General features: G+C 34.5%; 4 protein-coding genes across 5 annotated transcripts in view; 3 read left to right on the top strand and 1 right to left on the bottom strand.

The window, feature by feature from the left end:
* The window catches only part of Chc (clathrin heavy chain), a 31,768-nt gene extending 24,791 nt beyond the window's left edge, over window positions 1–6,977 (bottom strand). The window contains exons 1-2 of one of the 2 annotated variants that reach the window (XM_075300071.1): window positions 6,838–6,977; window positions 2,992–3,156 (exon numbers count right to left, since the gene is read on the bottom strand). In XM_075300071.1, coding sequence (XP_075156186.1) covers window positions 2,992–3,033 — 42 coding nt within the window. In that variant the 5' untranslated portion in view covers window positions 3,034–3,156; window positions 6,838–6,977. Of the gene's footprint in view, window positions 1–2,991; window positions 3,157–5,946; window positions 6,156–6,837 lie in introns of those variants that run through there. The other variant, XM_075300070.1, reaches the window with a different exon arrangement.
* Window positions 6,978–9,963: 2,986 nt separating this feature from the next.
* LOC142229508 (uncharacterized) lies at window positions 9,964–11,195 on the top strand. Its single transcript, XM_075300072.1, has 5 exons — window positions 9,964–10,375; window positions 10,432–10,524; window positions 10,590–10,661; window positions 10,714–10,932; window positions 10,997–11,195. The coding sequence occupies exons 1-5, from the start codon at window positions 10,315–10,317 to the stop codon at window positions 11,059–11,061; spliced, it is 510 nt and encodes a 169-aa protein (XP_075156187.1). The 5' UTR covers window positions 9,964–10,314; the 3' UTR covers window positions 11,062–11,195.
* A 3,915-nt stretch (window positions 11,196–15,110) lies between these two features.
* On the top strand, window positions 15,111–19,487 carry LOC142230789 (actin-histidine N-methyltransferase-like). The gene is made up of 4 exons (XM_075301417.1): window positions 15,111–15,322; window positions 15,386–16,094; window positions 18,968–19,010; window positions 19,413–19,487. The coding sequence occupies exons 2-4, from the start codon at window positions 15,394–15,396 to the stop codon at window positions 19,485–19,487; spliced, it is 819 nt and encodes a 272-aa protein (XP_075157532.1). The 5' UTR covers window positions 15,111–15,322; window positions 15,386–15,393.
* Window positions 19,469–23,729, top strand: part of LOC142228102 (actin-histidine N-methyltransferase-like) — a 78,398-nt gene continuing 74,137 nt past the window's right edge. Inside the window, exon 1 of the mRNA XM_075298418.1 lies at window positions 19,469–20,469. Within this exon, the coding sequence (XP_075154533.1) occupies window positions 19,670–20,469 (800 nt within the window). The 5' untranslated portion in view covers window positions 19,469–19,669. The remainder of the gene's footprint in view (window positions 20,470–23,729) is intronic.

Here is a 23,729-nt window from a genome sequence, read left to right on the forward strand (position 1 = left end):
GCTCCATCACTACACTCCTGAGTCCAATCGACAGTCGGCTGAGTGGACAGCGACCGGTGAAGCGTCTTCGAAGCGTGGAAAGAAGACTCAAAAGTCCGCTGGCAAAGTAATGGCCTCTGTTTATTGGGATGCGCATGGAATAATTTTTATCGATTATCACGATAAGGGAAAAACCATCAACAGTGACTATTATATGGCGTTATTGGAGCGTTTGAAAGTCGAAATCGCGGCAAAACGGGCCCATATGAAGAAGAAAGAAGTGTTGTTCCACCAAGACAACGCATCGTGCCACAAGTCATTGAGAACGATGGCAAAAATTGATGAATTGGGCTTCGAATTGCTTCCCCAACCACCGTATTCTCCAGATCTGGCCCCCAGCGACTTTTTCTTGTTCTCAGACCTCAAAAGGATGCTCGCAGGGAAAAAATTTGGCTGCAATGAAGAGATGATCGCCGAAACTGAGTCCTATTTTGAGGCAAAACCGAAGGTGTACTACCAAAATGGTATCAAAAAATTGGAAGGTCGTTATAATCGTTGTATCGCTCTTGAAGAGAACTATTTTGAATAATAAAAACGGATTTTGACAAAAAAAAGTGTTTTTCTTTTTTAGACCGGGGACTTATCAGACAACCTGTTATTCCTACAAAAAACAATTTTTTTTTCGCACGGAAATCTGCATTTATCCATTTTTCCAATACCATAATTTTTCCATTCCATCAAATCTCTTCAAAGTTAGAACTGCTAACGATATAGATTTAATGATGATAAATGCATTTTGGATACAATTCTATTATCGCTATTTACATGTAACTCGGGGACTTTTCAATTGGCCCATTATATTAATGAATCTGTACTTTACGCTTTACCACAAGGAATTATTATAACAATCATTGGTCGTTGTCTGATAGGCGATTTTGCAAAATGACTACTGTATGAACTGTCATGATGTGGTGGAAAAGGAATCAATTAAACACCTCTTATGTGAGTGTCCTGCATTTTTTGTAAGGCGTAAGCGAATTCTAGGGGCATATAGCTTTAGATCACTGGCGGACCTGGAAAACGTTAACTTAAGCAGTCTACTAACGTTTTAGGAACAAACTGATTGTTGCAACAGAAGAAAATACTCGAGAAAGTTTAGCGGTTAAAATTAGAAGTGCTTATATGTAATAGGAACTTTTCATTTCATTTATTTAGAGTTGTAATACAAAAGCCTTCGCGGCCATTTTAGTTAATATGATATCACAATGGACTGAATAGTCAAAGTGAGCCTGAAACTAAATCGGGCTTCCACTTTAACATAACCTAACCTAACAATCACCATAGGGTGAGTGTATACTAAATATGGCATTCTATTACAAGGTATCGAAATATTTCTCTGGGAAGAAATATAATAAATATTCTTGCTCGTGGTGAAATTATGAGTTCAATCTAAGCATTCTCGTCCTTCCATTTGACCCCTGCAGGAAATTAGTGCAAATTGCCACTGTCGGACCTATCACAGGACTGGTACCGATGATCCAGTTTGTCGCAGTTTTTAAATCGTCATAATTTAATGATTTCCATAATCGCTAGATATAAAAATCTTATTGGATCTACACATTTAGTGAAGTAGAATTACCAGAATAACCTATTGCTCAATATATTTCAAAAGTTTTTCATTTCTGGTGCGATTCGGATAACCGAACTGAAACAGATTCCTAAGAGTTTGTCCGAGACTGGTTCATGAGGACTTGTCTATGGAGTGCTACTACTAAAATGTCCTAGGACGTGTTCTAAGGAACGAATCCAAGACGTGTCCTAAAGTGTAAATTTACCCCGTCAATGACAAACCCATGTTAAAGTGACCCTTCCATACGTCTTGACCAGAACTAGGACTGGTCCATGAACACCAGGGACTAGTCCTGTACCGGTCCTGTGGTTGATCCATTTTTCGTAGGGACTTCTTGGGCTTCCAAATATCAAATTTTATTTTACCAATTGCGCATCCTGCTGGTTTACTTTTACATCTGACCCTACTGAAAATTTACACGAAAATTTGTTCACGTCGGCGTATAATTAGAAATGATTCCAAATATAGATTCGGTTACATAAGCTTTCTGAAAGCTTAGGTTTCTCGAGATCAGTCTTAAATTCGTACAGGTAACGTCTTTCACACCTCACATAACTATTTAAAAATATATCCATATAGACCGATAGAATTTCTGCATTAATCTCGCGATTTCCCTGTTCACGCCTAAGAAACCACCCAAAAATTGGTCCATAATCAGCTATAGCCTTCCATCTTATCATCCTCAACTTAATTTTCCCTTTTATTGTCTATGTCATTGCGTTTAGTAGCCAACATAATCAAACCACAAATAAGACATATCTAACCACATATTTTATGCATACCTTATTTACGCCCTCCCATTTTGTTAAGCCATAACCAACAATAAACAATAAAACCGATTGATATTCACCAAAGTATGACTCATAGCAATATTTTTGTTGTGATAATGCATGACTTGTTACTGAGCCTCAGAGCAAAGTGAAACCATCGGGTTTTAATTTGAATTGTATTCACAAACAAACAAAAATCTCTTATGTTACTAGAAAATTATTGGACATCGTAATTTGGACATCGTAAATTTGGAAAACAATAATTAAAGAACAAGTTCCATAGTACAAGAGGTTTGAAGATTGGGTACACATATACCTAATAAAGTAGAAATACAAATACTCCTAAAAATGGGGGGTGTTACAACAAATAGTCAGTGATCTTCGAGAATGGTTAACATACCAAAACTTTATGTTAAGCCGACAAATAGGCATATAAATTCAACAAGTTTGTCCATATTACCCCGTTCATTTGTAAAGTTCTACTATGTCTTTACTTCTGTATAGTCCAGAAGACCAACTAAATCCAAAGTACATAGAATGTACTTTCTGATTGGATTATGATCCGCAGTTTGTCATGTTACGTTACATTATAAAATGTTTGTACAAACTCACCTGTAAATGCTCCTGAAAGCGTATGGGTAGTATTTGAGTCATTTTGTGCACTTCTTCCACAATTTGTTGATGCTGCTTCCTTTTCTATTTTACTCCGGCACACAATTTTTATTTGTTTTTCTTGCCTTTCTGGTTTCGAGAGATGATTTTTTTAGAAATGCAACACTGCAAAGGTATGTTGAATTTTTTGTTGTTTATTATATTTGTTACCATTGTGCGTATTGCATTTGTAGTTGTATTATATTGTGTTGTTGTTCAAGTATTAGTGTTGTAACGAGATAATGGAAAAGAGAAAACACGAAAAATATACGAAAAATCAGTGAATGACATACAAAAAAAAAGAAGTGTGTAATTACGTGTACGATGAACTAACCAGCATTCTTTCTCCCTACCTTTCCGAATAGAAGTATGTTGTCAGGGTTGCCACATTCACTTATTTCTATAGAAATATTGGGTATTGATAAGGAAATTACCATATTCGGTTTATTTAAAATGCAAGAATATTCATTATAACCATTTTCATGAATTTCCTTCCGTTAGATCATGACTAGCTAAATAGCTTTTAAACCATATAACGAATGTCATGTAATCTATCCTATGCCAGAACGTATTTAATAGGAACTCCACTGTTTTCAACAACGTTTTTCAGTTCAAATTAACCCTCAACGAAAATATCTTTAATTTACATATTTTTAACTGTCAGTTAAAGCGTAACGGAGCTGCATAAAAGTGACCGTAAGACAGTTATATTTTCACAAAACCTTTTTAAAACTGGAAGGAAAAGTCCGAAATGAAGTGACATAAAAAGTAACCGTGAAAAAATTAACACCGAGCATGGAGAGAAAAGAGAAACTTATAGTGATTTCGATTGGCAAAAATGTGTTGTATATTTTACACCTTACCCCCATAAATCAAAAATGTTCGGTCGATTGGAATATCCAGTGCAGACTATCCAAAATGTGAATGTTCGATTGTCGGGGTATTACTAGAGGTGTGCACGTGACACGAAATTGTCGTGTTTCACGCGTGAGTCACGCTGACGGCAACGGCGTGAGTGTGCGTGAGCTTGATTAACCAACCAAATGTCGTGCGTTAGCGTGAGTCACGAAAATAATATCTTCGTGAGTGTGCGTAACGAATTTCGGAAAAACACGCTCACGAAAATGTCCCGCTTACGACCATAAAATGCTTACGAGTTGAATTCATTTATAATTTTAGTGACATCCTAGGGGGTAAGAGTTTTATAACGCACTCGATTTTAACCATACTCATGTTTTCAGTCAGGATCTATAGGTAAATGACTCATAAAATTATTCGTGAGTCACGATATTTTTCGTGAGTCACGACATTTAAAAGATTTTCGTGCGTGAGTACAAATTTTATTTTAGTGAGCGTGAGTCCTACCAAAAAATATGTGCGTGAGTGTGCGTTGTTAGGATTAACATAATTTTGTTTTGGTCTTATGTAACATCTATTTATCTATTTCAACTCATTCATACAAATTGATCTCTTTTACTCTTTATCTCAAGTAACGGTAATTCATTATTGTAATTTTGGTTTAATTGTAATTCACTGCTTACTCTCTACTTTGCTTAGGATGATATTGTTAGTTCTAATAAAGAATTCAACCCGTCTTTTCATTGCGCTAACATGCGTGAATAAGATTTCTCCATCGTGAGTGTGCGCGAGCAAAATATTACTCACATGCACACCTCTAGGTTTTACCCATCGCCAGACCAAAAATGTAACCAATTTTGCACTTTAGATAATCTGCGGCGCAGATGGTTACACTTTGAACATCTGTTGAAGACACTTTTATTCTTCGTTGTTGAAAATATAAAAGAAGAAAGTGTATTACGCGTGTATTTGTGGTTGCTTTTCAATTTCTTCATCACAGCCGATTAATTTATTTTCAAAATAAAAGCAAAAAGCAAACGTGTTTGCTATATAATAGCTGTTATATATTTTTTTGGAAATAGACTAGTAGAGGTGGGTACCATGTTCAATTTTCACCAAATATTATTAAAGCATTGATTGTGTCCAATTTGAGTATTAAAGCATTGATTGTGTCTTGATTCAAAAAACTATGGGAAATAACAGCAAAATCGAACATAGTAGCCACCTTACAGAGGAAAATGCTCCAACGGCGAACACTAATTAAACAAGTCTAGATAAGTTTTAACGTTTTATCTTCGACTATCATATATATTTTATGTAAATACAATGAAAACTTTTTCAATAATTTAATGATATTTACTTAATTTCATAAATATATATTTTTTCAAATTTGAGTTAATAAAACAATACATTGGCATACATTTTGGGCCAGATTAGCGCTTAGATTTTCAGCAAGAAATGCATTTTCCAAAATTTGGCAACCCTGACTTTCACTTCGCTTGGGAGATTTGTTCCGCTCGATGATCTTTTTTTTTCATTTAGATAACGGATTTCAATTTATTGTCCTACCCTTTTCGACATAGTTTCTGTACATTGTTAATCTGTGATTTATTTAAACTATAATTTAGCGATGCAACTGGGTTTTATAAGCACTTCTGAGAGTCTATATACTCGTTAAGTACAACCACCAAGTCTCTAGAGTACCAATAAAACACCCACAATTATCATATTATTGAGTACACAACAATGTAGTGGACAATTTTGTCGTTCCTAATCAATTTTTTTTTTCAATAAAGATTCTTCTTGAAATTAACTCTTTTTTAACTTTTATTAGCGACTCTACATACACCTTGTTTAACCAACACACTAACACAAGTGAAATTTACGGGTTTTCACATGAACGACAATTTTTTTATACACCACACGTCCAAAAAACACGTAATTCTACAGAAAAAAAAAGATCAGTGAATGAGCACTTGCAGCAAAAAAGAATGAAAATTGAACACGAAAAAGTTATTTCTTTGCATAGAATATAAGTAAAAAAGAGAAGAAGCTCACAAGATAATTTTTTATGAAAACGCCTCTTAATTATTTGCTAACATATGTTTTTATTTATAAGCGGGCACCGTATATTCTTCAGTTTTTGGAATTTGTAATAAATACACTTGTTAATTAAGTATTACAAGCAATTTTCAAGTACTTTTACACCGATTTGACTAAATTAAATCTCTGCTGCTTGTCCCGCTTCTATGAAAAGTACTCGAAAAATGACTGTCGATTTTTACATTGACAACGGCAAATGTCGTTATAAAGACAAAGCAAAGATAAAAAGACGTAGTGGTGACTTTTCATTTGACAGCGGCGGTGGCAAGAAAAACACAAAAATAGTGTTGGTAAACGTCACTTAACCCCCCATTTAAAATGCAAAATACCAATTCTCCGAAAATGAATGAATAATTTGTATAGCAAAAACAAAAGTTCACATAAAATCCTTTCATACTGTTTTTCTTCTAAAATTTCTCGCAAAATACCGCTAACTTTGGTTCTTAATGCATATCTTTGATACGCACAAAAATCTTCTCAACAATATTCACCACACTTAATCATCCTAGTGCCAACATGCCGATTAAAATCACAAAAAAATCTCTGATTTGTAAGGAATCATATTTTTTATGATTACACCGTTTAAATACAATATCACAGTGCAGCATAAAAGGCAAACGTAGAGTGCCACATAAACAAAATGCTAGCCGTCACCGACAAAACCGCCCACTTTTTCTTTTCCATTACCATCATACCAACACAAATACACAACACTGTAGATATATGCATATAACTATTAATTGCACTAATTTTTTCAAGACTTCTTTTATCGAGTAAAAGATATTTTTTGACGACACCCCATATCGCACTTGTTCATTTTCTATAAATACAGTTGTTGTTGTTTACCCTTTATCGTTTTGTGATGTTTCTATGGCTGTTTCACAATTATTTTTGTAGATTTTTTTAATTTTCTACTTCGAAACGCGTAAAAACATATCGATCGAATTTTGTGTGTGTTGTTAAAACTTAGTATTCTGTCTTGGTTACTCAATACAATTTTATTCGGTATCCAACGATGAGCAAAACACAATCATGGCGACTTCCAAAATGTTTCACTCTAAATACAAGCACAGGGATGCTAATCATTTTTAAACTGAAACAATACAAAACTAATATACATATCTTATCGTTATGGGAAATTTCTTCCAAAATGCAGGTATTACGTTCGCATTACCGCGCTAAAGGTCAGTACTATGTTTGGTTTTCGAGTTGAAACATATTCTCATGCCTTGCCGAAATTTAGAGGAACACGAAACTGAGATAATTTATCTGCTCTTTGTTCCATAAAACAACGATTTACGTCGTCAATTTTTTGCCCACTTCATCAGAAACGCTTTCTATGAGTAAAATAAGTATCAACGATAATGACATCGAAAAATTTTTTCTGAAATTCCCATGAAATTTATTAAGACATTTTTCCCTTATATTTCTCGATGTCTATTTCACCTATTTAACACTATGTTTATGACATCTGTTTTCCCCACAGCCTGGAAGAGAGCTCGGGTTATCCCTATTCCGAAGAGTAGGAATGTGACTTGTATTAATGATATGAGACCAATTTGTATTCTCCCAGCTCTATCCAAGATTGCTGAACATTTAATTAAGAGACAGATACAGGAATATGTTGACGATCGTCAGATGCTTAGCAGTTTTCAGTATGGTTTTCGGACAGGTAGGTTTCGGACGATAAGGGGGTTTGTTGATACTGCTGAGAGTGGTGTGCTTGTTGCTCTGGATTTAACCAAAGCATTTGACAGGGTAGATTACCTGGTTGCGCTTGGCGTTTCACAAAAAATAAAATGGCTCTTCTAACAGTAGTGATGGCAAAATACTTCCATGTACATTTTGTACTTTTTGATATGCTTCCCCCATTACAGTTCGCGATGGTTGTGGTGACATTTACGAGTCTGTGGTAGCGATGAGGATGAAATGGAACTTTGAAATGCTGGCAGGGGTGACTATACTCCCGCAGCGATGTTAAGCCGGAACAGTTCCGGTAATGCACCCACTCCAAGCACCGGTTACACCTGACCGAAAGCGAACGGTGGTGGATCAGGTTTCGGCAGACTGAACAATACCATGGTCCGGGGTTCTCCTCTATCCCGGCTCGGACCAACAGCAAACGGAGAAGGCTCCCCAGGATGCACCTTCTCCAACACAAAAAGACGGACGAAACAACACGTACACTGATGTGGCAGCCGCTGGCCAATGGATGGGGTCCATCGGGTCAATCCGGTACACAGAACCCGCCGCCGTGGGATTGTCGTTATCTTTTTTAAACTCTTCTGTTGAAAGGGCATTTTTAATATTTGACAAAATTAAAAACAATCGTATTTTAACATAGCAGCTGAAAACTTTTTAAGAGTAAGCCCGCTTTTTAAATTGATATACATATTGTATTATTACATCCATAGAAAAAAAAAATGTCCTCAGGGATGAAATTTTAAACAAACGAAAATCTCTTTTGATTTAAAGTATTTTCTTAAATATCAAATTTTATTTTTTATTTACTTCAAACGAAAAAAAATTTTAGCATCAAAAGAAAACTTAGTTTTTCTAAAATTTCGTTTCTCAGGTAAGAACTCTTCTTTCAGCATATATATTTGTGTTAAATTTAATTTTTAAAGTGTATCACTACAGGATTTTTTTCACGTAATTTTGGGACCACTTTTTGTACTTTTATATTCTGAATTTTTTTTTTTGGGTTTTTGAAAAAAGCTTAGACCAATATAGGGTTTTTTTTCTTAACAGCCAATTTCTCATATCCGAAACGAATGCTTTCGTTCGACTAGAATGCCCAAAACAGCTGAATTTATAAAAGGAAATCAGCTGTTTTTGGCATTTCCGTTTCGGATATGAGAAATTGGCTGTAAGATTTGAGGGGAAGAATCAAAAATCACCTGGCAACACTGATTCCAGCTGCAAAAACAGCTAAAATGGTCATACTGGTTATCGAAGGTATCTGCCGCCATTTTTTCTCCTTATCGGCATTGTAGTTGAACTGAAAGGGGAATTACCTTTTTATTTTTGCGTTTAATTGGCCTTATAGGCTTCGTATTATAGCCTTTTTACACTTAAGTACATTTACGAGGAATGAACGGAAATATTGTGTTTATACGTTCAACATCTAACATTTTACATCTTTCAATTTGACGTTTCATTTGTGAAACCAAACATGTTTGCTTTTTTAATAAAAAAAATTATTAATTTTAAAAAATCATTTGGGAGTTGCGTTTTCAACTAAAGAACATTAATAGGCATGAATGCAGTTGGCAGAATTAAGTGCAACGTGAGGAGAGTTCACGCTCACATCCCGATAATAGAAATATATCAAAATGTCAGTTTTTCACTTGAAGATTATGATTAAGTAAAATGGTTTATTAACGACTATAGCAATAACATTTTATTTAAATTTTGGAATATCAATTTTTCTTGTGTATTTTTTTTAAGCCATACAAAAATTGCTCACCTTTTCTTAACCCTCGTATCCCTCTAACAACCCACGTATCGCTCGCTCTTCAAAATATCTTCAATCAGTTCTTCACTTGTTGTTCGTCGTCAGAAACAAACCGCACTGCAATGTAAAACAAAAGCGCTCCAATCGCACAACTTATCATTGTTGCCATGTTGGGGGTTTCCCACCATATTTAGGTGGATTTTTAGGGGTGAGATTTATTTGGGGGTAAAAAATATCTTAGACCTTCTATAGTGGAGCAATTCTAAACAAAATTCGGAACAATTCTAGCATGAATTATGAGAAAAATATGCGCGAAATCAACCCAAGTTCCCAAATATATGGAAGTGTGCAATTGTATTATTTTCGTTATATATTTCAAACGCTTCTGTTAAAAGGGCATTTTAAATTTATCTTAGCTGTTAAATTTTAATTAAATTTTTGGCTTATAATTTCTCTTGTTCTTATATTTTCGTAAAGAACAAATAAACCCGACAAGAGTATTGTAATGGTTTCCTCTAATGATTTTTGTTTACTTCAAGGGAATGTTTAGTTTGTCTAAAATTTAGTCCTCAGAAAAGAAACCTCTTAAATTTAATTTATAAAGAGTATCACTGAAGGACTTTTTTCATGAAATTTTGGACCCCTTTTTTGTACTATGTACACTCTAAAATTGTATTGGTGGTTTTTGAAAAACGTCCTGACCAATTTAGGGGTTTTTTCTTAAGATTTGGGGGGAAGAATCAAACAATACCTGGCAACACTGGAACTTACACCTCCCTCATCTTTGGTCATTGGTACTGCCAGACGATTGGAACGATGGAACGCTTTTTCTTTTATTCGTTAATAAGCGTTACTAAAAAATTAAAATGGAACAGAATCAAATTCAAGAGATACCCCCAGAATGGCGGGATCTTATAGTGTATGAGGGTAAGTAGAGAAATTACAAGTCAGTGTCATAATGATAATCCAAAACCAACCCACAGAAATGGAGGTGCCCCCGGAATCGGAGGACCTTTTGCAGTCCTTGTACGATGATGAGGGTGAAATTGTTGAAATAAACAATAAGTGTTGTGATGGTAAGTAGCGCAGCCGTGATTAAATGATTAACTAAGTGCTTTAATAAGTAGTAATTCTATTCAAGCCGCAGCAGATTTGGACTTGGACGTGGATTTGGAGATGGACGACGACAACAAAGCGGGAAATGAGGATGATAGTAAGTAACCAAGTTGTTTCAATGTTCACATTTAAATGTTTTTTCTTTTTAGTCGAAAATTTTGCAACTATATTCGACCGTGACGGTGAATATATTTGGCCAATATTTTTGATAGAGGTCAATAAATTCCCCCCTCTTTTGGAAAGTCTGGAAGGATACCACAGAAAGGCTTTGTGTAAGACGTTCCAGGCAAGATTAGCAAAAAAAACCTTGTCTTTAATCACAAAGGAGCAATGGACTTCCTATTCAAAAGGCTGTACGATAGCAAATGGTACATATAATTCTATAATTCATGTTTTTAATTTAATAATTACAATTAATTTATTTAATTACAGTGAGACCAGTGATGGTGAGCAACCAGAAGAGGGAGAGGAAGAGGAAGAGGTGGAAATTGACATGAAGCCGTCCAAAATCAATTTCCCGTGGGCTATTTTCATGCAAAACAAAAAATATTATTATTGTAAAACGTGCAAAAAACAAAATCTATATCACGGTGCTACCGTTTTAAAAACACACCAGGCGTCAAAAATGCACCAAAGAAAAACGTAAGTGAACATTATTAAATAGGATTACAAACTAATTAATTGTTTTCGTTTTCTTTAGAAGAGAAACCCAATCAAAAAGCCCAACGATGCCATCACCATCGTGTTCGCTACACAAATTCCTAAAAGAAACAGAATACTTTGTTTCAAATCTCAACCAAGACAAAATAAAAAAATTTAAAGATGAGGTGCATAAACTTTGTTTAGAACTCCAACAGTTGTAAAAATTTAGTTTTTAACAAATAATACATTAATATTAGTTAGATATAACATAAATGTTTAAAGGAATTTTAAAAATTCCAAAAAAAAAATTTAAAAATTCGTTATTTTGTGAGTAAGAAAATAAAAACTCGAATGAAACTGTTTAAAATAGTTTTACTTATTCGTCATAAATAAAACTCTTTTTATGTTTTATCGTCTTAAATAAAACTCATTTCTTTCAAGGCCGTGCTATGTTCGACAAATTTATTCGACGAGATGATGAAAGCAGTCTCAATGGACCTTTTTCAAAAAATCTCTGTGTTCCGAGTACAATCAGTCAAGTGTGCTGCCCATTCATTGGAACTGGTTTTAAAGATTTGCTTTGATACAATTGGAAAAGATTTATTAAAGCGCGTTCGAGACTTATGCTATGGTCACACTGGGCAAATATTTGACACAAATCAAAAAAGAATCCGACGCGACAGCCAAACCAAAAGACATTTTCGGATTATATTTGGATATCTATCGTTGTAGGATTATTTTCCAAAAACCGTATCACGATATTTGGAAAATGGCTCTAGAAAAATGTTTGACACTCATTTTGGTCAAATATTTGCCTAGTGTGACCATAGCCTTAGACTTATATGCATCTTTGTTGTATACAAAATGCATATAGCATAAATGCATAATAAAACTCCAAACAAGAGTATCATTTTGTGAAGGAAAAAACAAGTAAGGAAAGTCTAAAGTCGGGCGGGGCCGACTATATTATACCCTGCACCAATTTGTACATCCACATTTTCGATGTCATATCAAATCCGTCAACATTTTTTTTGGTTACTCAATACAATTTTATTCGGTATCCAACGATGAGCAAAACACAATCATGACGACTTCCAAAATGTTTCACTCTAAATACAAGGACAGGGATGCTAATCATTTTTAAACTGAAACAATACAAAACTAACAGCCTGTTTCTGTATGTCGAACGAGCTCTATCGATCGACTAAAATGAATAGAAACAGCTGATTTTGGTTATAAATTCAACTGTTTGTTTCCATTTCAGTCGATCGATAGAGCTCGTTCGACATACAGAAACAGGCTATAACCCTGCCAACATTTTTTGAATTTGGGGACTCTTTTGAGAATCCCCACTACGTCGAAAACAATCATATACGACATCAAAAACTCGTCGGAAAAGCGCCGTCACTATTGAGAAGTTGTACCACGCCAAGTTACTACAAAAATGTTTCGCATGAGTGCAATTATTAGGTGCCTTTATAGATCAATTTAGAACGACGCCAATAAGGGACCCTCCAAACAATCAGAAAAAGTGCATTTTAAGATAGTTGTAAAAGAATCATTGTGGTCGAGTAAAACACGTTTGTTTAGATATTTATTAATTTGATTAAACATTTACAAATTCTTAAAAATATAACATTTATACCACTATCACATTACATTTAACATAATGTTGAGTTACAAGTAGCGAGTTACATGTTGCTGCGTCTATCAACCAGTGTTTTTATTCCATGGAGGCAGCGTGTCTGTAAAATATCTGAAAAACAATCACTTTATTCCATTTGGAAAATCACCAAATTGTTCACCAATATACCTTTCACAATTTTAAGCGTATAATCTATGTTTTCAGAACTTTATTTTCGTTTTTATTTAATTAAAATATAACAAGCTGGTTGCGCTTGGCGTTTCACAAAAAAATGGCTTTTTTTAACAGTAGGGATGGCAAATTACTTGCATGTACTTTTTGATGTACCTTTTCATGATGGTTGAAGTGACATTTACGAGTCTGTGGTAACGATGAGGTTGAAATGGAACTTTGAAATGCTGGCAGGGAATATACATATCTTATCGTTATGGGAAATTTCTTCCAAAATGCAGGTATTACGTTCGCATTACCGCGCTAAAGGTCAGTACTATGTTTGGTTTTCGAGTTGAAAATCACTCTATTTTCGCGATTACTTTTCCTGAAATAATCAAAATTATAAATGAAAACATATTCTCATGCCTTGCCGAAATTTAGAGGAACACGAAACTGAGATAATTTATCTGCTGTTTGTTCCATAAAACTTCGATTTACGTCGTCAATTTTTTGCCCACTTCATCAGAAACGCTTTCTATGAGTAAAATAAGTATCAACGATAATGACATCGAAAATTTTTTTCTGAAATTCCCATGATATTTATTAAGACATTTTTCCCTTATATTTCTCGATGTCTATTTCACCTATTTAACACTATGTTTATGACATCTGTTTTCCCCACAGCCTGGAAGAGAGCTCGGGTTATCCCTATTCCGAAGAGTACGAATGTGACTTGTATTAATGATATGAGACCAATTTGTATTCTCCCAGCTCTATCCAAGATTGCTGAACATTTAATTAAGAGACAGATACAGGAATATGTTGACGATCGTCAGATGCTTAGCAGTTTTCAGTATGGTTTTCGGACAGGTAGGTTTCGGACGATAAGGGGGTTTGTTGATACTGGTGAGAGTGTGCTTGTGTGCTTGTTGCTCTGGATTTAACCAAAGCATTTGACAGCGTAGATTACCTGGTTGCGCTTGGCGTTTCACAAAAAATAAAATGGCTCTTCTATCAGTAGTGATGGCAAAATACTTTCATGTACATTTTGTACTTTTTGATATGCTTCCCCCATCACAGTTCGCGATGGTTGTGGTGACATTTACGAGTCTGTGGTAGCGATGAGGATGAAATGGAACTTTGAAATGCTGGCAGGGGTGACTATACTCCCGCAGCGATGTTAAGCCGGAACAGTTCCGGTAATGCACCCACTCCAAGCACCGGTTACACCTGACCGAAACCGAACGGTGGTGGATCAGGTTTCGGCAGACTGAACAATACCATGGTCCGGGGTTCTCCTCTATCCCGGCTCGGACCAACAGCAAACGGAGAAGACTCCCCGGGATGCACCTTCTCCAACACAAAAAGAAACAACACGTACACTGATGTGGCAGCCGCTGGCCAATGGATGGGGTCAATCCGGTACACAGAACCCGCCGCCGTGGGATTGTCGTTATCTTTTTTAAACTCTTCTGTTGAAAGGGCATTTTTAATATTTGACAAAATTAGAAACAATCGTATTTTAACATAGCAGCTGAAAACTTTTTAAGAGTAAGCCCGCTTTTTAAATTGATATACATATTGTATTATTACATCCATAGAAAAAAAATGTCCTCAGGGATGAAATTTTAAACAAACGAAAATCTCTTTTGTTTTAAAGTATTTTCTTAAATATCAAATTTTATTTTTTATTTACTTCAAACGAAAAAAAAATTTAGCATCAAAAGAAAACTTAGTTTTTCTAAAATTTCGTTTCTCAGGTAAGAACTCTTCTTTCAGCATATATATTTGTGTTAAATTTAATTTTTAAAGTGTATCACCACAGGATTTTTTTCACGTAATTTTGGGACCACTTTTTGTACTTTTATATTCTGAATTTTTTTTGGGGTTTTTGAAAAAAGCTTAGACCAATATAGGGTTTTTTTTTTCTTAACAGCCAATTTCTCATATCCGAAACGAATGCTTTCGTTCGACTAGAATGCCCAAAACAGCTGAATTTATAAAGGGAAATCAGCTGTTTTTGGCATTTCCGTTTCGGATATGAGAAATTGGCTGTAAGATTTGGGGGGAAGAATCAAAAATCACCTGGCAACACTGATTCCAGCTGCAAAAACAGCTAAAATGGTCATACTGGTTATCGAAGGTATGTGCCGCCATTTTTTCTCCTTATCGGCATTGTAGTTGAACTGAAAGGGGAATTACCTTTTTATTTTTGCGTTTAATTGGCCTTATAGGCTTCGTATTACGGAATTTTTTGAAATAAATAAAAATAAAAAATTCGCAAATTATCAATAAAACAGGAGCGCACTACTTTTAAAGTAAGCTTCAGCAGGGCTGCGTTGTAATAACAAATGCCACATTAATAAATATATTTTCTTTAGACCGCAAAATGGATCTATCACCTAGAACTCAATATTTATATTCACCAATCGGAATGGAATTAAGGGATTTGATAATACATTTGACTAGAATTATTTATATTGGGAAAACTAATCATTTGGATGAATGGACCCTGTATATCCAAATCCAGGAGATATTGAGTCGTATACAAGTCTTACAGACACCTTTGCGATGCAAATCGTCCAATACCGATAAGAGTAGCCGATTGGTTAACATTGATAAGTTTTATCAATGGGTCAAGGAGAATGGTATTAAATACGATGGGATAGAAATTGCCGAGTTTCCCGGCTATGATTTGGGCTTGAAAGCCAAACGTGACTTTAATAAGAATGAATTGCTTTTTGGCATACCACGTAAATTAGTTCTATGTGAAGAAAATGAAGATTGCGCATTTGCCCGGAAAGGAATATTTAATGTTTCCAATTTAAACTTGGCATGCTCCTTAATGTTGGAGGCTTCAAAACCTGACAGCTTTTGGAAACCTTATATAGATTTGTTGCCCGAAACATACAATACAGTTTTATATTTTACTGTAGATGAAATGGCACAACTCAAGGGTTCGAATGCCTTGTCGGCAGCATTATACCAATGTAATTTAATTGCAAGATGTTATATAAACATCTTTAACTGGCCCACTGCTCAAACTATTATGCCAGATTTTCCAGAGGGATTCACCTATGATTTATGGAGGTAAGTGTAGAATACCACTAAAAATAGGCTATGTATATTGAAATTCGCTTATCTCATAACTTTTAGTAAAAAAAATAAAAAGTAAAAAAAGAAATAAAATTTTGACAAAACTTTCTATAGAAATAAAATTTTGACAAAATTTTCTATAGAAATAAAATTTTGATAAAATTTTCTATAGAAATAAAATTTTGACAAAATTTTCTAGAAATAAAATTTTGACAAAATTTTCTATAGAAGTAAAATTTTGACAAAATTTTCTATAGAAATAAAATTTTGTTATTGAGCACAAATCTGTGGTATTACAATGAACTAAACAATCTAAGTGATCCTGAAATATCGGGCAGCCGCTATACCTAGAATAATGGTATATTAATGTATTTGGAATAAATGGAAATTTCTTGTATTTGGGGTAAATGTAAAACCAGAAATGTGAAATGGAAAAAGGAGTGAGTGGGAACTATGGCTGTTAGGCGAACACTTATTTACGTGTATTTCTTATGGGAAGCCCGAAATCCGCGACGGAATACCGTGACGGCTAGCGGCGTGTCGCTAAATTAAAACTTATTCTAACTCCTTTGCGAAAACTGGTATAGTGTTGCCATCACTTATCAATTTTTTTAACTCACCACTACCAATTGCTGTTGCCTGGACACGTGTAGATTACTTTTTTCTTGAAATAACTCAACAAATAACAAGCCATTGTATGTTTTTATTCAACTTCATTGTTTAATATTGTCAAAGCGTGCTGTATTGACAACAAAAATGCTAGGAAACGTGAAAAAGGGAATTATTCGCCGTCAAGCTTAAACCTCATACACATTACACTTTCAAAATCAACTTTAACTAGATTTCAACTGTCATTTGCCTTAAAAAAAATGGATTTCAAATCTACTTTTAGTAGATTTTCCTTATGTGAATGGGCTATTATAGTATTTGCCGTTGCGTCAAAAATGTTTCGCCTACCGCCTATCGCTATGGTTATATTTACACATTTAATTGGCCTTATAGGCTTTGTATTACGGAATTTTTGAAATAAATAAAATAAAACAAATAAATAAATAAATAATAATCCATTTTAAGGAATACAAACCTTGTGAAATTTTCTTTGGGATTTTCCCCACAAAGTTACAATGAAATCTGCAATAAATATGTATAATTTTATGGCTTTTTAGGGGCTAAACTCGAACTTAATACTAACCTTAAAATAAAAATCAATGATAAAAGGTCCGTCGACAATATGACAATATCGCGTTTATCTAACAAAAGTTTGGTTGACTTGATATTTGTAAGAAGTTACTTAAAACGATAAAATACAAAAAGGTTAACAGAAGTGTACGAAAATATACCTAATCTAAACAAAATCCTTAAAATGTTTTGCTGAGTAAGAAAGCGATATAAAATCGCGATTTAATTTATTTTTGTCATGTTTTGTTTTTTATACCCTTCACCACTACTGTGGTACAGGGTATAATAAGTTTGTGCATTTGTATGTAACGCCAAGAAGGAGTAATCATAGACCAACCTTTTAGTATACGGATCGGCTAGAATTAAATTCTGAGTCGATTTAGCGATGTCCGTCTGTCTGTCTGTTGATGTATTTTTGTGTGCAAAGTACAGCTCGCAGTTTTAGTCCGATTGTCCTAAAATTTGGTATAGAGTCCTGTTTCGGCTCAAAGACGATCACTATTGATTTTGGAAAAAATCGGTTCAGATTTAGATATAGGTGCCATATATATTTTTCACCGATCTGGTCATAATCGCCGTGTATATCAACAGATCTTCCTCAAATTCCGTACATCGGAATATTTTATGAGTCTCGAAAAACTTGCAAAATATCAGCCAAATAGGTTCAGATTTAGATATAGCTCCCATATATAGCTTTCGCCCGATTTACACTCAATTGCCCACAGAGGCCAATTTTTTGCTCCGATTTAGTTGAAATTTTGCATAGGGAGTAGAATTAGCATTGTAACTATGCGTGCCAAATTTGGTTGACAACGGGTCAGATTTAGATATAGCTCCCATATATATGTTTTTCTGATTTCGACAAAAATGGTCAAAATACCAACATTTTCCTTGTTAAATCGCCACTGCTTAGTCGAAAAGTTGTAAAAATGACTAATTTTCCTAAACTTCTAATACATATATATTGAGCGATAAATCATAAATAAGCTTTTGCGAAGTTTCCTTAAAATTGCTTCAGATTTAAATGTTTCCCATATTTTTTTTTTACTAAAATTGTGTCCCACCCTAGTGCATTAGCCGACATAAATTTTGAGTCTATAGATTTTGTAGAAGTCTATCAAATTCTGTCCAGATCGAGTGATATTTAAATGTACGTATTTGGGACAAACCTTTATATTTAGCCCCCAACACGTTTGACGAATGTGATATGGTATCGAAAATTTAGATCTACTAAGTGGTGCAGGGTATAATATAGTCGGCCCCGCCCGACTTTAGACTTTCCTTAAATGTTTTTCTTTTGTTAATTGTTGAGTTGTACTAAGTGTTCGTAAGTGTGATAGCTTTTTGTACAACTATTTTTAGGCGCTGTTACTTAGAATATTTAAAAATCTCGAAAACATCCCGGGATCCCGTGATTCTATTTTTTGAAATCCCGAATCACGGGATTTATAAAAATCGATACCGAATGAAAGCCATAGTATAAGATTTATTTTAGTGGAAACATTAAGTCAATGTTTGAGAATTGTTAAGAACATTTTCAATTAAAAAAATAATTGATACAATTATCTTTGTTATAAAACTCGAGAAGTTTACGTCAGTTAAATTATTAATTGAAACATTTTTTTATTAAAATGTTAATTCATAAATTTGTTATTAAATTAAATCCACTGATCCCCATTTTCATTAAGCCCGGTTTGTGCTACATTGGCTAGTGAACTTTTAAACTATAAGGTGAGTACTATGTTTGGCTTTTTCACCAAAACACTAAATTAAGAGTACAAATATATTTATGAAGACGATTATATTTTGATCAAGTCTTGCCAAATATAGGATGGAAAAGATCCAAGGAATTGTGTGCAAATAATTTTATATTTCTAAATTAATTAATTAAAAAAAGTAACCGTGAAAACAAGCTGGTCAGCTTGAAAAGTGAACATAGTACTCAGCTATAGTAAGGATATGTCTGTCATCAGACCTATATATTCCATTCCAACTTAACTATTCAATTCATTTGAATAGTTAACCGAAAATAACATATTTGCTATCAACTAATTTCGTGAAATCAGAAAAAATTCTATGCGTGGATTACCTATAAAGAATCTCAAGCAATGACAACTCTGTCTTTTAAATTAGCAAAAATCAGCTGTCGATAGTATGTGCCGCCGTTGTGTTTTATTTATCGACCTTGAAGTTTTAGTCTGCACGTGAATAACAATACTATTTTTGGTGTTTATTTAAGTGGAGTAGTTGTGTTACCTGTGGTATTCGATTCTATAATTAAAGTGAAAAATTCGCAAATTACAGAAGTTATCAATTAAATTAGGATATCATCACACAACGAAGCCACATATCTAGACCGTCCACTGAAACCAATTAATCTACGCTTCGAAATGGATAAGCGCCACAATAATAAAAAGCACAATAAGAATAAGCATAATAAAAATAATGCCGGTAACAGTAACAATAACAACAGTAAGGATCACAACAAACGAGAATTTGAACAACCAAAAAATCTAAATTTATCTGCACCAGCCAGATTGGAATTAAGGGAACTGGTAGCACTTCTGTTGAAAACTGTTTATGTGGAAACAACAAATCCCAAGGATGAATGGACACAGTATATCCAAATCCAGGAGTTGTTAAATCGTATACAAGTCTTGGAATCACCTTTGCGGCGCAAATCGTCCAATAGCGATAAGAGTAGCCGATTGGTTAACATTGATAAGTTTTATCAATGGGCTAAGGAGAATGACATTCAATACGATGGGATAGAAATTGCCGAATTTCCCGGCTATGATTTGGGCTTGAAAGCCAAACGTGACATTAATAAGGATGAATTGCTTTTTGGCATACCACGTAAATTAGTACTTTGTGAAGAACATGAAGATTGTGTATTTGCCCGGGATTTCTTTAAGCCATCCAATTTAAAATTGGCATTTGTCCTAATGGTTGAAGCTTTAAAACCTGACAGTTTTTGGAAACCTTATATAGATTTGTTGCCTGAAACATACAATACGGTTTTATATTTCACCGTAGATGAAATGACACAACTCAAAGGTTCGAATGCCTTGTCGGCAGCATTAAAACAATGTCGTTTCATTGCACGTCTATATGCTATAATCTATCATTGGCCATCTAGTCAAATACCCTTGCCAGATTTCAAGGAATTGTTCCACTATGATTTATACAGGTAAGTGTTGTAACCTCTAGAATAGAGTATATTGCTACTAAATTCTTAGATAATTTCCAGTGACTGAGATAGGCTAATTGACAATGGGATTATATCAATGGATTTCTCACTTAATCTAAAGTGGAAAATTCTCTAAAACAAAGTGTCAATGATTGAGTATTTTACACAAAGCAGAAGCTATATACAGGGAAATTTAAACTGTGAAGTTATGATAAATCTTAAATAACAAACCAAGAGGACAAAACTGAGAAATACTGATATTTGTACTGGTTTTAAGAGCACGCACCAGACATTAAAGCTGAGGAAATCTTTAGTATCATAAAGAGCTGCAATTAAGAATTGTTTAAATGACGTATTGGCTATGTATTTTCTTGGAAAATAACCGCTTGGCTGATAAGTCCCCGGTCTAACCAAGAAAAACACAATTTTTTTTGTCAAAATTCGTTTTTATTATTCAACATAACAGGTTGGCTGATAAGTCCCCGGTCTGACATATAGATGGCGTCGCTAGTATTAAATGCATATTATTTTTTTTTTACGTCTGTAAGTCAATTAGTTTGTGAGATAGAGCGTCTTTTATGAAGCAACTTTTGTTATTGTGAAAAAAAATGGAAAAAAAGAATTTCGTGTTTTGATAAAATCCAGTTTTCTGAAGAGAAAAATATGGTGGCAGCAAAAACTTGGCTTGATAATAAGTTTCCGGACTGTGCCCCAGGGAAATCAACAATAATTGATTGGTATGCTAAATTCAAGCGTGGTGAAATGAGCACGGAGGACGGTGAACGCAGTGGACGCCCGAAAGAGGTGGTTACCGACGAAAACATAAAAAAAAATCCACAAAATGATTTTGAATGACCGTAAAATGAAGTTGATCGATATAGCAGAGGCCTTAAAGATATCAAAGGAACGTCTTGGTCATATCATTCATCAATATTTGGATATGCGGAAGCTCTGTGCAAAATGGGTGCCGCGTGAGCTCACATTTGACCAAAAACAACGTGCTGATGATTCTGAGCAGTGTTTGCAGCTGTTAGCTCGTAATACACCCGAGTTTTTCAATGGATGAAACATGGCTCCATCACTACACTCCTGAGTCCAATCGACAGTCGGCTGAGTGGACAGCGACCGGTGAACCGTCTCCGAAGCGTGGAAAGACTCGAAAGTCCACTGACAAAGTAATGGCCACTGTTTTTTGGGATGCGCGTGGAATAATTTTTATCGATTATCTTGAGAAGGGGAAAACCATCAACAGTGACTATTATATGGCGTTATTGGAGCGTTTGAAGGTCGAAATCGCGGCAAAACGGCCCCATATGAAGAAGAAAAAAGTGTTGTTCCACAATGAATTGGGCTTCGAATTGCTTTCCCACCCACCGTATTCTCCAGATCTGGCCTCCAGCGATTTTTTCTTGTTCTCAGACCTCAAAAGGATGCTCGCAGAGAAAAAAATTTGGCTGCAATGAAGAGGTGATCGCCGAAACTGAGGCCTATTTTGAGGCAAAACCGAAGGTCGTTATAATCGTTGTATCACTCTTGAAGGGATCTATGTTGAATAATAAAAACGAATTTTGACCAAAAAATGTGTTTTTCTTTGTTAGACCGGGGACTTATCAGCCAACCTGTTATGTATCGCCTGATTGCCTCAAATTTGGCCATCAACACCCTTATTTATTTACCGATTTTACTCAAAGCTGGACAAATCTAATTTTCTACAGTACTAACTTTGTGTGCGAAGAATCATCGAATTCGGATCAGATTTAGATATAGCTCCCATATATACATCCCCCGATTTTCCCAAATTGGACCATAATACTCTTATTTTTTTATGTTACTCAAATGTCAAATTTTGGTGTATTAGACAATTTGCTCTTTTTTAATAAAGGACTTCATTAGTGGTATATTAACCCTGTAGGTAAAAAATCGATTGGTAAAAAATATGTTGCAAATTTTACACCTTACCCCCATAAATCGAAAATTTTTGTTCTATTGGGAAATTCAGTGCAGCCTACCCAAAATGTGCACTAGATAGGGTCACGAAAAAAAGTTTATGAATATAAGTAAATACTTCAAAAGCAAAAGTTTCATATTTTGTTGAGATCTTTTTAATGGTTATCAGAAATGGGCATCATGGGATATACGAAGCGAAATAAAAAAATTGAAAATCAAATTTGACGTCGGAGCCAAAAATGACCAATGACCACGAAATATAACCCCTGATCAACCACGAACAACGATATGCGTTTCTTTTCGATCGGACTTCAAATGACGACACAGCACAATAAATTGTATTTCGGGGGTCGTAGGGTGCACGGAAAAAAAAGTTTTGGTGTTCTGAAATTGTCTTCGAATATGCTACAAAACTGGGGGGTGACCGCATCAACTTTTTTTTTCCTTTAGGCCGTGACCCTATCTAATGTGCACGTTCGATTGACGGGGTGTTACCCATCGCAAGAGCAAAAGTGTAACCCATTTTACGGAATATTTCAGTAATAATCAATTTTTTTGTTCTTACTCAGAATAAAAGCTGAATAACTTTGCTAAAAGTGAACCTATAAAGATATTTTGTACATCAATCGAAAGGCCAGAATATAGGCTTACAAACTATGTATAATCCTGGGTATAATCGAAGACTTTTTGAGATATAACGAAAATAACAAAAAATTAGGGTAAAAAATTTGTTTTTTTATTAATATCTCCCAAACCAAAATTATTATTTAAAAAATATATATTAAATAAGCTTTCATATGATACCAAGTTTGTTCAGATTGGACAACAAACAAAGGAGATACACTCATGATTAAAATAATAGGTACACTGAAGAATAGTTTATTAAAAACAAGATTTATTTCAATTTTACAATATAATGCAAAGCAAAATGGGCATTTCTTATTTTTTGTAAACTCATTAATACCAAAATCATACATTTTACAGTATTATTAAGTAAATAACAAACATTAAGGAACATTAAAAACAAAATGCAAATCATAGGCTGCTCATAAAAATAGGTACATTTCAATGATAATTTAATATTTTACGGACTTAACCTATTTCAGTCCCATACATCTGTGAGTATTCAAAAAGGGTTAGTAACCAGTATAACCACCTCGATTTTGAATCACTTTATTCATACTGTTTGGCATACTGGAGATTAATTTTTGGCATGTTTCTGGTTGAATGTCATACCATGCTTCTCGGGGTTTCTCCCACAAATCATCCTTATTTCTAAAAATTTCTTTCGACAACTTTTTTTTTAAGTTCAC

Source organism: Haematobia irritans, chromosome 3 (genome assembly GCF_050003625.1).
Source record: "Haematobia irritans isolate KBUSLIRL chromosome 3, ASM5000362v1, whole genome shotgun sequence".
Lineage (NCBI taxonomy): Eukaryota > Metazoa > Arthropoda > Insecta > Diptera > Muscidae > Haematobia > Haematobia irritans.

Bases quoted from the DNA above. Each gene is read 5' to 3' on its own strand.
- LOC142230789 (XM_075301417.1), top strand. From the start codon at position 15,394: ATGGATCTATCACCTAGAACTCAATATTTATATTCACCAATCGGAATG. The intron at 16,095-18,967 runs GTAAGTGTAGAA...ATTTTCATTAAG, and splicing joins TTCACCTATGATTTATGGAG to CCCGGTTTGTGCTACATTGG. The intron at 19,011-19,412 runs GTGAGTACTATG...CTTTTAAATTAG, and splicing joins GTGAACTTTTAAACTATAAG to CAAAAATCAGCTGTCGATAG.
- LOC142229508 (XM_075300072.1), top strand. From the start codon at position 10,315: ATGGAACAGAATCAAATTCAAGAGATACCCCCAGAATGGCGGGATCTT. The intron at 10,376-10,431 runs GTAAGTAGAGAA...ACCAACCCACAG, and splicing joins GGATCTTATAGTGTATGAGG to AAATGGAGGTGCCCCCGGAA. The intron at 10,662-10,713 runs GTAAGTAACCAA...TTTTCTTTTTAG, and splicing joins AGCGGGAAATGAGGATGATA to TCGAAAATTTTGCAACTATA.